Below are 15062 nucleotides of genomic sequence, written 5' to 3' on the forward strand. Positions count from 1 at the left end.
CGGCTCACAGAGCGTAGCGGCAGGACGCCCGGCCCGGCGCTACTCGTTAGGGAGCCTGGGCGGGAGCTGGGGGAAGGGGCTGCGAAGGCGGGCTTGAGCTGGGGGAGCGAGGACCTGCTGGTGCCGGCGGCGGCGCCAGTGCCCAGGCACATGCCAAGGCCCAGGAGCCGGGGCTGGGCTGCAGTTGAGCTCCTTCCACGTTGGCGGTCCATTGGATCTGTTGCGGTTCCGTAGGGGTCCCGATGCGCGGCATTCAGGAGAACAGTCGAAATAAAGTCTATCTCCAGGCAGCGAAAAGCTTTAATCCAGGATTAACACGCTGAAGTGCTCATGATGCCAAGGCGACCCTTTAAAGCTTCCTAGACTTTCCACTGTCCGAGATGGAACCTTTGCCCTCCTGCGACAGTTGTGGATTTAGGTTATACTATGCCATTTTACAGCAAGGAAATGTTATGGAGGGAAGATTTTAGCGGCATGGAAGCATTGTAAAGGCTGCCTTACTTCAAGCCTTCCTGGCCAACATCTTTGGAAGCCGATTCAGAATGCACATAGTAATTCTCATATCCTGCTTAGGATCGGTAGAATTTTGTCTAACATTCCCGGGTGGTTCATGCCCTGCATGCAGGCAGAATCCAATTTTTCATAGGGCGCGAAGCCGCGAACTGTCAGCTTCCTAACCAAGATCGGCTTCGCGACGCGAAATGGTCATTTGTGTCATACTTTTGTGGAATACACTTTTATCTTTGGTCGAGAAGCTATGCATGGTTAAAAGCGTTGACCTTTCCCGTGGCTGCTGGTGAACATAACCAGCCTCCTTTACTTAACCTGGATTACTGAGCGCTGATAACCGACTAGGTTGCTTAAAAGATAAGCGGAATGCTTGAAGAAGGGAGGCCTTCCCGGGCGGCCAAAGACGCCGTCCTGAACAGCAGGCTAAGGACTGATGGCACTGGCGCTCAGGCGGCCCCTGCAGCGCAGCAGGTTTCCAAACAAGCACGTATCACAGATACGTTTCCTGTGCGCAAGGGCCCTGGTAAGTTAGTTGCGGCTTTCCTTGTGTTGACTGCATAGGGAGGCTACTGGTGCGGTAGAGAGGTGCGTCGCGGCGTTAAGCCTTGAAGTAACAGCCCCAAAACAATGCTGACACATTCGTCCCGCTGTCCCCTTGTGTTTCAACGCAGCTGCACCACACAAAAATGCAAAGACGACCGCAGTTGCCACGCCAGCTCCTAAATCAACGGCCACCGAGCGCACCAAGGCTCGCGCCGCGCGCACCTCTGTGGCCACCCAAGCAGGATCCACCCGCGGCCGCAAGCGGCGAAACCCACCACGGACTGCTACAGATGATGAGAACGACTTGCAGGACGACGACGGTTGGAAACCGCAACAGCAGCAGCAGGAAGTCAAAGAAGTAACAGCAACTGTCGGTGCCATTGCCGTGCGCCGTTCCGGCCGCAAATCGTCCGCACCGCCAAGCACTAGCGCAGTCCCGTTGCGAGGCACTTCTAAGTCCGCAGGTGCCGCCAAGGCGGCTGGGAGATCAGGCAAAGGTGATGTGCCATTACGACGACGCAGTGTCGCCACTGCGCATCGCTTCTTCAGCAGCTGGGAAATTGCTGGCGAGGAATTCCGCGCCGGTGACGACGTGTATGTTGTTGAGACGGATGACTTTGACAAACTGCCTGAAGGCGAGGATGACGAAGAGTGTTGTCTGTGCGGTCGCAACACGGACACCACACGCATGGTGGAGTGCGACCGCTGCCTGCGCGGCTTTCACTTCCGCTGCCTCAAGCCGCCACTGAAGAAACTTCCCGAGGGCGACTGGTTGTGTCCGGACTGTGAGAAAGGCGTGCCGCCGTCGTCGGTCGGCCGCAGCCTCAACACATCCTGCCAGGTGAGGCCCCGCGGGAGAAGGCATCATCATTCATGCCTGCCGGAAGCTTCTAAGTCTTCATGTGCTTAGAGGAAGCATCCTTGTCATCGCCAAACCGCATGGCAACCAGCACGACGAACCGGACAAGGATACTTTCCTAAATCGGTTTGAATGTCATGATTCGAATTCTTTCCTCCCCCTTCCTGCCTGCCTTTACCGCTCGCAGGCTTTTCTGTTCGGGGAGAAGATCCTGGGTCTCGCGCGGGTAACTGGCTGGGAGCGGGACCAGCACGGCGAGGTGCATGTGATTGTGCGGCACTACAAGAAGCCGGAGGAAACACACCTGGGCCGCCAGGTAGACCGCAGGAAGGGCCGCCGCATGGCAGGAAAAGTCACCGGGTCTGGATTCGCTCCGCGCCGGCCGCTTACGAGTTTGCATCTCATCTTGTTGGCCACAGTGCTTTCCAATATCCCTTCCCATTTACTGGGAGGACGCAGGATTTGCGGCACCTATCATCAACAGCTTTTTGCACTTCACTACTCCCTCTCCCCAACCTCCTCTCCTTACTGCAGCAACAGCGCCATCCCCATCCCACTTTCCGCCATATAACGCTTTTTCATCAACTCGCTCACCCATGGCATAATAATTATAGCAATCGGGAATATCTTTTTGTCAGAACCGCACATCACCACATCGGGCATAATCCCTCGAATCGGCGCTCGATCTCTATTCTATCTCGGCTCGCCAGCTAACCTCCACGCGCCGCCGCCGACAAAACAACTCTCACTCGCAACGCCTGCCACAGTCTCACCACCACAGTCGCGAAGTGTTTTTGGGTGTGGTGGAGCACACGGAGCCCGTGGGATGCATCTGGGGCCATGCATACGTCGTGCCCCCCGACCGCTTCGCGAGCACGTCAGGGACTGACGTCTACATCTGCGAGTACGAATATGACGACAAGTGGAAGGTGGGTTGATGGCGTCTGGGGTTCTGGTGTGACGCTGTGGTGCGGTGGCGCGTTTGTTTTTTTGCGAGGGTTGCGGTAGGTGCTCGTAAGTTGCTAATAGGAGAGGAGGCCAAGAGGAATCGCAATACGGCAGCGATACAAGACTAACAATATGAGGCTGGCAGTTTGCGGTTTGGGTGGGCTTGTATGGCTGTTTAAACGAGTGCAAATGTTCCGTAGATCCTGTGTCACTGCAGGAGCGTGGAAGTTGTTTCTCGTTAGGATCCCCCGCGCTGTCGAACGCATCCCAGAACTCAAAGCGCCCCCCGATACTACCAACTTTTCATACTCGTTTGTCTGGTGCCACAAACACCCCCCCCTTCCCTCCTCCGTCCCATTTGCAGCGCTTCCGGCGGTGCCTGGACACGGAGGACGGTTTGGGTGCTGCCAGCGATGACGACGACGAGTGGGGCGCCGCTGCGGCGGCCGCGGATGGACGGGGCCGCCGCCGCGGCAGCGGAGCCGCTGTGGACAGCAACGAGGACAGCAGCAGCAGCGGTGAGGACGACTTGGAAGAGGAAGAATCTGACCGCGATGTGGAGTACAAGCCGGTGAGCATGCCGGGGGCCCCTGCTGGCTTCCTTTGCTGGTGGTGCTCGTTAACTGGGTGACCCTCAAGCGCCCTACCAGGTTAAATCTCCCATAGTTCATTGTGTATGAACTAATTTCCCATTTCGGCAGTCTGCCCACCGCCGCTGGGGTGCGCCTTCTGGCCGTCCATTCGCCCCCTCCACCTACTCGCTTCTTCCTAGCTTCGCTCTCGTTCCCCGCCTCCGAGCTTTCCTCTAAACAAACACCTCTGCTGCATCCTCTCATTACCGAGCAGCGCAACACGCTGGACGGTTGGGTCATCCGCAAGCCGCGGCCGGGTCAGGCGAGGCCGCCCACGCGCAACGGCGGCCGCTCTGCAGGCCGAGCCCACTGCTACAAGGCCATTATAGACGTGAGTTTTGGTTTCTCTCCTTTGTGGTTGGTGGGGCAGTCGGCGATTGAGCCATCTTGGAAGGGTGTATAACATGATCATCAGTTGACATCGCTTTCGTTCTTCGTCGTGTGCTCCTTCTCTGCGGAGCCGCAAGCCAGTTGGATTTGCTTGGTACACCTGCAGCGTATGCTACCGTTATTAAAAGGACTATTTACACGTCTTCGCATACTTGTCTCCACCTTTACCCTGCTACCATGATCAGTACCAGTTGCATGTCCGCGTGTAATCGAGTCCCTCACTCCCACCATCTCGCCCCGCTACAGGAGAATGGGTCGGGTCTGCTGCTCGACCAGGGCGCCGCCGCAGTGCCGGACCGCGGACCCGTGGGTCAGCTGGCGGCTGCTCGACGCGCTCTGGCGCTCAACAACTGCTCCGGTGGTTTGCCTTGCCGCGAAAATGAGAAGCAGGCATTGAGGCGGTTCATCGGGCAGGCAGTGGAAGAGGGTGAGCCGGCCTCCGAGCTCTTTTATCGACTGGTAAGGACACGCCAAGTATGATGGCTGATGGCTTGCCGGCTGTGTGTCTGCGCAGGTGGTGACAGTCCCGGGGTGCTATATATTTGCGGCGTGCCGGGCACCGGCAAGACCGCCTGCGTAATGGAGGTTCTTGGAGGCGTGCGGGCAGCGGCACAGAGCAGCGGGGTGCAGGTGCGCGCTGGCGGGTGTGTGTGTGTAGGATTTGGGTTCGCGATGGGAATCTATGTGGTCGGAAGGGAAAGGTAGCGTGAAGTAAATCCGGTCAACGTATGGACAAAAGAGGGCAGTACGGGCAATGGGAAGGAACGGTACCGGACTCGCGTAAGGAGAGAGGCGCACGCCGGGCAGAACCACCTTAGGATGGACGGGGCTTGAAGCAAATTACAGAGCACTGGACCCGCCGCAATGAGATGCACTTTACCCAATCGCGACTCAAACCATTCGCCTCCAACAACACTCTCACTTCTCTTCCCTCTCTTCCCTGATTTCTCCCTGTACCAACCCCCTCTCACTTACCCTCCCTCCCCCACCACACACACGCACACGCAGCTGGTCATCCTCAACGCGCTGCAGCTACCCACTCCACAGCACGTGTACTCCAAGTTGTGGGAGCGCATGTCAGGTCAGCGGTGGGGCCCCGCTCGTGCGCTCAAGGCCCTGGAGGAGTCGTTTTCCGGGGGTGCTCGGCGTCACATGACGTTGCTCATCGTGGATGAGATTGATGTGCTCATAACCCGGGACCAGGCGGTGAGTGGAGCTGCGGTTGCGCGGAGAGTTCCTCGAAGTGTTAGGGGGCGTCCGTAGAGTCCGTGGGGCCGGAGCGGTGGGGGCTTTAGTGAGGGTGGGATTGACCGAGATAGTGGTGTGCCCGAGGTCAAAAGCGTACGTGGAATGTTTATCGAGACAGAGGGGCTGAGATTGAGAGGACTAGGCAGAGGGAGAGGAAGTGCGGATTTGAGAAAATGGGCAGGAAGGAGCGGGAGGAAGGGAATGAGCAGGGGGAGGGGAAAGGGCTGGGCAGGTATCTTCAGCGCTTTTCGCTTTCCACTTCTGGTACTCTGAACACAGCACCCGGGCAGTGATACGGGTAGAGTATCTGTTTCACCTCCCTTGGTACTCTGGCTCCTCCGACCACATGCAGGTGCTTTACAACCTGTTCGAGTGGCCCATGCGGGAGGGCTCCCGACTGGCTGTCATTGGCATCTCCAACACCCACGACCTGGACAGCCGAGTGCTGCCACGCATCGCAAGGTGGGTGGGTGCCCTCCGCAACTTCATCTTCCTCCTGGGGTGTGTGCTTGCCTTTGGGGTCTGTGTGGGTCCGGTCGCTTTCTAGATTCCCGTCCATGTCCGATGTGGTCATCGCGGTCATGGCGACGCCCTGGCTTGTTTTTACTGACCGGCGGCCGGAACCTGTCCCGTCCGATGTCAAATGTGCTGCTGGTGCCGTTGGCGATGTTACTCTTGTTACAACTTTTCTTATGATTGTGTTCCCCTGCAGTCGGTTATCGGGTTCCAAGCTGGCGTTCAACCCCTACAACTGTGACCAGCTCCGAGAGATCCTCAACAGCCGCCTGCAGGTGCGTGTGTGTGTGTGTTGAGATGTGTTTTGGGAGTGCTGGAGTGACTCACGTGGCGGACCCGGAGCTTGACCTAAACATTTCCGTGTCAATAACCGTCCGTCTGTGCAGGGACGGGCCAATCGACAGAATTTAGCAATTCAGCTTGCTTATTCCTTGCCTTTCCAGTTTCCTGGTAATGTGTGCTGTAAATCTTGTCTGATGTGCTGTACCATATGCAGGGCGTCACAGCAGTGGCAAAGCCTGCGGTGGAGTTCTGCGCTCGCAAGGTGCGTGGTGCTGATGGAAATGGTAGCAAACAGGGAGCTGGTGGCAAGGGTAATGCTCCGTGCCTGCGGGCCGCTGCTAACCGTGCATTGCGATGTTGTTAATGTCGATGTGGATGATGGATTGATGGTGCACGTCAGGTGGCAAGCACGACGGGGGATGTCCGGCGGGCGCTGGAGCTACTCCGGCGGGCCACGGAAATCGCGGAGACGGAGCTTGCGCTTAAGCAGCAGCAGCAGCACTCACAGCAGGTTGGCGGCGGCGGTGCGCCGCCACCGTTGGACGTGACCAATGCTGTGGGCGCTAGGCAGGTTCGTTTTTCAAAACACAAAAGGAGAGACCGCGCTAGGTAGCACAGCAGCCTGCTGCTCGTTATGTTTATCGGGGGCCATGTACTTCTCGCTTGTGACCTGAACTCGTGGGCCATGCTTGGGCGCCGCTCGAACCCGACATCGAACTCCTTGCAACCCCTTACAACACCTTTCACACTGAAATTGAATCTTTGCTTCTTTGTTTCCCACTCAACCTGGACAGGCCCATGCCGCGATCAAGGAGATGTATGGCAGCATACACATGACGTTGCTGCGGTCTGCGGGGCTCTACCAGAAGTTGGTGTTGGCCGCGCTGGTGGTGGAAGTGCGTGCACAGAGCAAGCTAGAGGTCACACTCGGGGTGAGTACAGGCGGGGTGGTGGCTCCGCCAGACGAGATGGCGCCAGAGCCCGGGTCGTGGCGGCGAGGTTAGGGGAATATTGGGGCCCCCGTTTCGGGAAACCTACAACACCCGTTTGCGTGACTTAACAGTACACGTGCCATCTTCTTCCTCTCCTCTATAACTTGGGCTCGTCAGGCCTTTCGTTTTTAGCCTGTCGGTTGCTTTTCTCCACGCCGTCCCAGCCAAATCCCACATCAACGTACATCACGGTATCTATTACTTGTTTATTTGCTTACCCCGATGAGCCCTCTAAAACCTTTCATGTAAATGTAAATGTACACGCAGGCGCTGCACCACCGGCTGACGACCCACTTGGCGCTGTTGATGAAGGACGCGGCGCTGCCGTTGTCGCGTGCGGTGGAGGCGGCAGCTGCTCTGGGTGCGCAGCGGCTGGTGCTGGCGGAAGCGGGCTGGCAGGGCCCCGGCATGAAGCTGGCACTCAATGTGCCCCTGGTAAGGAAAAGAACAAGTTCGAGGGCTGCGGTGGTAGTTGTTTAGATATTTGCGCGCCTCATCCGATTGAATAACAGGCTAAGCAAGTTGATCGCCACCTCCATGGCCCCCCCGGCTTTTACAGACACACCCGCACTTGTGTGCGGAACTTGTAACTTGGATTGCCGGTTGTGCAGCTCGTTAATCGTAAACGCCCTGGTTGTTGACTGTCTTGCGCGTTGCTGACCACAGGACGACCTGGTGGAGGTGCTCCGTGCCGACCCCGCTTTGGCGCCGGTGCGGTCATGTCTGGCGTGAGACAGCGATAGCACCCTAAGTGGCCGGTAACGACACAGCGAAAGTAACTCCCAATCGGCTGCCCCCGGAGCCTTACGTCCGGCCTGCGTCTGCAGCGGTGTAGTGTGCTGCATCCCTCCTTTGAACGGCAGCAGCGGCGGCCGTGGACCGCGAATGGACTCCGTCTGCAGGCACAGGCGCTGATTTCATATTATTTGCTACATATGCATGAATGTGCGAAGTAGGGTGAGGGGATATACAGCATCACTCGTGGCCGCTAGCCTGATGCTGGCAGTCCCTACCTTTCCCGATGTTATATCGGGGCACTCTCATTTTTCCCATGAGTAGTGACGACCTCTGCGGACAAAGTCAGAGTGACTTTCTCAGGTTCAGCACCCACCACCGCCACCACCACCACCATGCACCCAGTGGAATCTGTGCCCGGATCAACGGCGGCGTCAATATCACTCTCCTGGTCGGCTCGCGGGTCATTGCAACCGGGTCGTAATCGTCCATTGGCAGAGGGGTGCTTCCACGCTTCTACTGTCGAAGGACTTTTTTCCGCTCTTTGTCGAGATTGATTTTGGAAACCTCTGGGGACACAATGTCGCATCTTAACATATTCGCTGTGTCTGGAGCCGTGCTACATATGTATGTATTGATTGTACCCACGTATGTATGTATATATTCGCCGTCGGTCCATGGATTTCCTTGATTTCGTATGTCGGGAACATTCCCAGATATGGAAATGGACTAGGCTTAATTGGTTGCGTGCAAATGCGTTTGCAGCCATTGACTGCCAAACTAAAGAGACGGAACGACGGACAGGGTTTGATGGATACGGCGAGAGGAAGGCAGGAGAGCGGTGGCTGGCCCAAGACCGTGTCCGCGTTGCGTTGACTGCTTAGGGTTACAGTACGCACCTTTTTGGTGATTTTTCTTATTGCATGCTCCCTTCTGTTAGGTCCGTCAGAAAGTGGAGTGCTTGGCTGTGTAGATTGCCTAATGGAAGTAGCTGGAACAGCGACGGACGGCTGTGTCACAGGCCGAAGAAGGCCATGCTGCGATTAACGCGTATATAACAATGGACAGATGCGCATGTCTGTCTTTTAGCATGACGTCAGTCACCGGCCTCAATTTTGTCGTCGCTGACGGGAGATCGCAATTTCTTGACGCTGACGTGCAGTGCAAATCGAACGGCTGTATCTAGGCATGGTCACCGAGTAGAATGGACGCGAGGCGTTTCCGGTGGCTTTAACCCTTACTTGTGTAGAAGCTGGCAGCTGTTAAGGCCTCTATGGATGCTGGCAGAGCGCTTTAACGCGTATATGTACACGATGCGTGTACCGTACTGTACGACAGCTACTACACCTCGCCGGAGGTTGCCTTGTTTCTACTTTAAAGAATATTTGTTTCGCTTTCATGGCGACCTACCGTTTTTCAGGGAGAAGTCACCTCCGTTTCGTCAAGTTTATGGTTGTTACCATCTTCAGGAATGGTGTGGTCCTGGAAACATTGCGTGGGAGGCACTTGGAAAGGTAACAGTACGAGCCATATCTTTTCAACGATTGGAACGGAAGCATTCATTGAGGGAGGACAGAAGGCACTTTCTTTGAGTTGCTAGGGATGCGAGGAAAAGGAATTAACCCTGGCCGGGCAAGTGGTCGAAGTTTGACTTGCTCGTGTCTTTCCTACCTGATCTTTCCTACCATGTCTTTCCTACCTGGGTGTCGGGACAGGTAATCTCCGTCCGTTGCTGTTTCATTTTTCTTGTTTGAGCCGAGATATCTTAGTATGCGCAGAGCATGTAGCTGCGGTGCTTGGTCGGGTTAAGTTGGGTTTGTCGAAACGACGGCAGGGTTTGGCAAGGCATACCCTTACAGACTACGGTTTGATCTGTAGCACGGGTGTTGCAACCGGTAGCGGAAACATTAAAGTCCCAAACACGAGGGGAACGAGGTCCTTCAGCGACCCTAGATTGCCGTTACGCAGAATCCTTGCAAAAGTCGAACACTGTTGTTCCACGATCCTCAGCATCATGTCCGGCGCATCAGAACCCAGCCTTGTTATGCACAAACCAGTATCAATGCACATTCCTAACTACCTGCTTATCCCAACGGTCATTGTGACGAATTTATTAATAAGAACAAACTACCAGCAACCACACCACATAGACGCCCGCTGCATATCCACTAGTAAAGCTCGCGAGGAAGCCGACGAAGAAATAAACGTGGCCATAGCATCCTGCAGATAATAAAAAAACACATCCTGCAAAAGACATCCTGGCCCACAATTTGAGCCTGCAACCTCCACCACCGTCGTAACAGGTGGTAACGGCAGCGGGGAGGCACCAGAGGAAACTTTCGAAAGCTAGTTCCAGCGATTGCCGCAGGCCCCTTTCACTGAAGCACCCCAGCCCATCTCTCCTGCCCCAAGCAAGCGAAACATCTGCGTACGAGAACCCTTTAAGAATCAATCATATTGATCAGCGCGATATGCTTGATCATTCCTGCTCAACGGAGCACGCCACCGCATCCTCCATCGAACCATTCCTGCCCAGAGTGTTCCGAGCTCCCTTACCCCTAGTTGTACGGAACCAATCCTGAAGGGTACAAGGCACGGCCACTGAAGCGAATCCACTCAAGGAAGGGACCGTAGTTTAGCCCCGCATTGCGAGGCCGCTCCATGGTCACCAAAACGCCGCCAGTGGCAGTGGCCCGCAGCTTGGTAGGCAAGTTTGCCGGGCTGCCGCCCGCTGGCACAGCCAGGTTCATGCCGCTCTTTGCGGGCCCAACGTTGATCGCCAACACCGACTGGCACATGCTCGTGTCGTCAGTAACATTCCAGACGGTGCGGCCAAGGTTGCCCTCAACCACGCCCCGCGGAGGGTACACCCATTTAATGAATTGGACCTACATACACGTAACGGTGGCAAAGGCATAAAGATGTTAGGCGGAAAGATTAAGGGACATGGTAATCAGCAGCCAATCCAGTCCAACAGCACGTACAGACGCACAACAGAAGCCCATGCAGTCTGAAAAGGGTTGATAACCCCGACCCAAAGCCACAGCTTGCTTACGGTAATAACTCCGGAATTCCTAATCTGCTTGAGGTATATGCGCGAAATCTGCATGGGCTCCTTGAAAAATACCGCAACACTGAGCTGGTCCGCGGTCGCTTTCCACGCGTACTGACAGGCCGTGCAGGTTGTCGGACATGACGGCTTTGCCGGGTAGACCTGCGGTTATTGATGTTGACAAAGCAAAGGGTGCAGGGCGTCATGTCGCGATAGAACCGCTTTCTCTGTTAATGGGCCGCACACCGCACACAGGGCAGGACGAATGCGACTCACCAGTTGGAGAGGAGATTGCTTTGTCAGCTGTGACTTGAAGTCCCCGTCATCATTCCAAACAAGAGACCTGCGGGAAATTGCGCAAATTGGCCTCAACATTCATTTCCTCAACAAGCCACGTTCGAAGTAGCTTGCAGTAACCCAGCCTAGCTACCATAAATCGCTATGATCAACGTCACATGCCTCAGCGTACGAAACGGCCAGCTGACGTACCTGCTACTGCCACGCGCGCCGTGAGCAGAGACGTTCGTGACCTTGATAAAAAGCGAGGGAGGAGGAGCCGCTGGGGATGGGGGCTTTGGTGTCCGTGGCTTCCGTGGCGCCTTAGGCGACCTCGGCTTTGGCAGCGGTGACGGCGCTGGCGGCTTGGGTGATGATGGCTTGGGTGACGGCGGCTTGGGTGATGGAAGCAGCGGTGACGGCAACGATGGTGAAGGCAGAGGCGGCGATAAAGACACCTGGGATGGCGGTGCAGGCGGCGACTGTGACGGACGAGATGGAGACGGCGGCGAAAGGGAGGGCCGAGATGGCGATGGCGGTGATGGAACAGGCGGAAGTTGCAACGGCATCGACGGCAAAGGAATCGACTGCACAGGAAATACTGGTGGAGGCTGCGATGGAAGAGCCGACGGGCTCGGGTGGGATGGAGATAACGGAGACGACGGCGGCATTGGCGGCGGCGACGGTTGTTGCGGCGGCGACGGCGATGGCGGCGACCAGCCATCTTTGACGCCAAATGCACCTGCGACCATGGCACGACGTGTATCGAATGACCGCCTAGGGAAAGAGTCCTTCAAAGGTTTACAAAGCACGGGAACCATTTTCATTAATTGCAGCTTCGGTGTCAAAGGGTGCTGACGGAATGTTTGTAATACGCATTGACTGACACAACAAACGTGGCATTAACTAGGCCCCACACTATTGCTTACCAGTCTCAAGCTCAATACGGGTGAAGTTGACAGGAGGCGAAGGTGGGGGGAAGGAGGGGCGCTCGGGCGGCGAAGGGGGCATCATAGGCGGGGCAATCTGTCCAGGCTCCAAGGGCGGCGAGGGCGGTGGCGATGGAGGATAGGCCACACTGATAATTTTGATAACAAGGTAACCAATCTGAAGGAGGCCGCCTTGTGCTGCGTTATCCGCCGTGCCGTCCAGCATCGCACGACGGATAAACTCCGTCTCCTCTTGCGCAAGCTGTATTGCAACCAATAAAATCAGCAAGGCCAGGGTACAATAAGAAACAGCAACAGTAATTTAAAAACGACCAAAAGTGACTGGAATCACACAGGACTAAGTTAGGAAAACGTATTGCACCGCATTACTCCGATCACAGGTGCTGTCTTACATACAGCGAACCGTGCACAAAGTTGCCCCTCACAGACCTGAAGCATCATCTCATCCGTGATGGGGGCCTTGCTGACAAGGTAAAGCTCAAGGGGCCGCATATCCGTCTTCGCATACATCTCAGCAATCTCTGCATCGGTGAAAATGCGCTCGGAAGTCTCAATTGCGCGACGACGCCAATGTCCACGCAAGCCGGTTCCGTTGGGGAAAATGATAAAGTTGACAATCACGTTGCCAGTCGGCACGTCCTGCAAACACGGCAACGTGAAACAAATGGTATTCGTAAGCACAAAACAAATTCTGTTCCACATTTGTGGCATGCGAGACAACGTATCCGAACAACGTCATCGACCTACGTTTGCAGCAGCCACCGAGATTTTCAGGCGATTGATGAGCCCCATGAAGTCAAACTCCTCCCCAGCTGGTTCTTGGTACACTGCCGTATACTTTGCAACTTCCATGGCCTTGCCAAGTGGCAGTGGGGGAAAGCCCGTAAGCTCGGGGGGCGAAGAGGGAGGGGGGTTTGCCGGCGTGGAGGGATACATTCCGGGAACCGCCAGGAAGCGCCGCACAATCTCAGCTGCATCCGCAACGACATCCGATGCGGTCTCCAAGACGGTGTCCACAGCAAACAAGGGATGTGCGTCGGCGTTTCCGAACAAAGGCGCGTAGTAGACTCCTGGACAAAGGCGGGTAGCGAAGGGCCGTTGAAATATTGTTTTGGCTGAGGCCTACAGTTTATAAAACGGGTGGCTTAGGAAAAGACGGTAAAACGATGCACAGTGCGTGTACGTAAACCAGCCTAAACCCAGATGCCAAATGATGCCGGATTGCTCACCTTGCGCGAAATCTGTGACGAGCTTCTTTAGAAGAGCGCCCCACTGGTCTTGTGGGCCATCCGTCCAGTCATATCCTAACCAGACGACAGCTCCAGGGTTATTAACCTTGCTGAAAGCCTGCAATAATCGTAGGTATGGGATCCGCGGACGATCTGTGTATTTGCTGCTGCAGAAAATGCTATGCCGACAGAAGTATTAGAAATGCCACTATTCAATACATATTTCGTGCAGTTCACCATAAACAATCCCACCTGAACTGCGACCCTTGTGGAGTCAAGTTGAGACGTATAAAGCGGCAAGGTCACTGCAAATTCATCCTCGTGACGGCACCAAGTTGTATATGTGATTGCGCGTGCATCCTCTAGGGTTTGCGGCCAGGAATCAGCAGCGTCGGAAAGGAAGGATGATGATACGTAGCCGTTCAGCACTGCCAAACCCCTGGAATTTCCTTGTAATTGCTTGCAGTGGCTCCATGTGCCTAGTATTATAGGCGGGGAACGCAGATTGTTAAGGGCTCAGGTAGACAAAATGTAGCTGTTGTCAAATTTGAAATTAGCCAAGGCAACTGAATGCCGTTATGACGGTAACAAAGCAGGACCAACAAATTGCATGTCTCACCCTCATAGCCCAGAGAAGAGCCGACGAAATTGCGGAGGGCTTCGCCTTCGCCGTGGTTTGCGTCCAAGATGATAACCAAGCCGCCCGATTGGACATAAGCAGCCACAGCGCCCATATCCTCAACTGAGCTGTAAAACAGGTGTCCGTTTTGTACAGGCACAACGTATGCTGATGGCTTGTCAGTGCCAAGAAGGTTTGGCTGATGAGCATGCGAAGCCTGAACATGGAAGCCAAGCTGCTCAAGCTGTTCTAGCAGGTTGTTTGGGCCTTCATTCCAATTGAAGTCAAGGACGTCACTTGTGGCATCCATGTATAAAGCTACACGAGTCGTGCCATGTTGGTCTGCCAAACATGGGCATATTGTCAACAGCGCGAGATGTAAAAGCAAGGCACCCAGGCTCCAGGCCATTGATATGGAAGACCGGTGCAATTCTTGATTGTGGTGGTGGGCAATCACAACACTTGAAGTGCCAAGCTGTTGGAAGGAAATGTGAGCGTGGATAGTGCTCGGGAACGTCAGGAGGGCGGATGGGAGCGCTGGCTAAATCGAGATCCACCCAAGCCAGATAGTTTAGGCAAGGGGATAAAGGCATCTCTGTGCCCACGCAGTTTATGTATGCTTAACGCGCAGGAAACCGTGGGCGGGCGGACTTCCGTACATGACATGTATGACGGTCTTTGAAAATTGGTTTTAACGACAGCGAGTTGGTAGAATGGCATAAATGTGGCCCTATCGGGGCTTTTCATGGCAAGTCACCCTACGAAAATATATCTGTCAGGTCAAGCGGGAGAACCCCGATGGGGCTTTCGGATCAAGAACCTTGTTGATCTTAGTTTCCCGCGCACCATCTGGTCGAAGAACTCGTCCAAGCTCTCTACCAGTGGTGTCAATATGAGTTTTATATGGTTCTGTGGCAAACGGCAGCAATCATACAGGACAACATACACCCAGATGGCCGTCATGCTGCAACATCTCATAGGGAACCCCGGTTACGCATCGTCCCGCTGCATACTAGGTAGGTAAACAGATCGTCGTTTCTACCTACATCTCTTTTACTGACAGTCCACGAGGATTGCAACTCGCAACAACTCTAGCAGATGAAGGCCTATAACAAGGATTCGTAGCGAACCCCACCGCAAGCGCACTCCCTGAACTATTCTGCAAAAAATCTTGCTTCATCGCACACCCCTCGTGCGGATCTTAAAAGAACCTGTGTGTGTATATTCGATATTGCTTAGGGCTTTCCTTTATGTGTTTCAAAAAGCGGGCTTTAAAACCCA

General features: G+C 55.0%; 2 protein-coding genes across 2 annotated transcripts; one reads left to right on the top strand and one right to left on the bottom strand.

Moving 5' to 3' along the window:
* Positions 1–876: 876 nt before the first annotated feature.
* On the top strand, positions 877–8249 carry orc1 (origin recognition complex subunit 1; the record flags this gene model as incomplete). Its single annotated transcript, XM_002951482.1, has 17 exons — positions 877–1033; positions 1182–1438; positions 2100–2228; positions 2680–2841; positions 3225–3431; positions 3707–3823; positions 4129–4309; positions 4397–4512; positions 4891–5088; positions 5483–5592; positions 5843–5921; positions 6143–6190; positions 6329–6499; positions 6723–6860; positions 7188–7355; positions 7587–7631; positions 8061–8249. The coding sequence occupies 17 exons, from the start codon at positions 877–879 to the stop codon at positions 8247–8249; spliced, it is 2472 nt and encodes an 823-aa protein (XP_002951528.1).
* A 1964-nt stretch (positions 8250–10213) lies between these two features.
* VOLCADRAFT_92116 (uncharacterized protein) lies at positions 10214–14190 on the bottom strand (the record flags this gene model as incomplete). The annotated part of the gene is made up of 9 exons (XM_002951564.1): positions 10214–10543; positions 10711–10869; positions 10984–11050; positions 11197–11465; positions 12363–12572; positions 12681–13003; positions 13163–13280; positions 13415–13524; positions 13782–14190. 9 exons carry the CDS (start codon positions 14188–14190, stop codon positions 10214–10216), a joined length of 1995 nt encoding a protein of 664 aa, XP_002951610.1.
* Between the last annotated feature and the right edge of the window lie 872 nt (positions 14191–15062).

Source organism: Volvox carteri (assembly GCF_000143455.1).
Source record: "Volvox carteri f. nagariensis unplaced genomic scaffold VOLCAscaffold_24, whole genome shotgun sequence".
NCBI lineage: Eukaryota > Viridiplantae > Chlorophyta > Chlorophyceae > Chlamydomonadales > Volvocaceae > Volvox > Volvox carteri.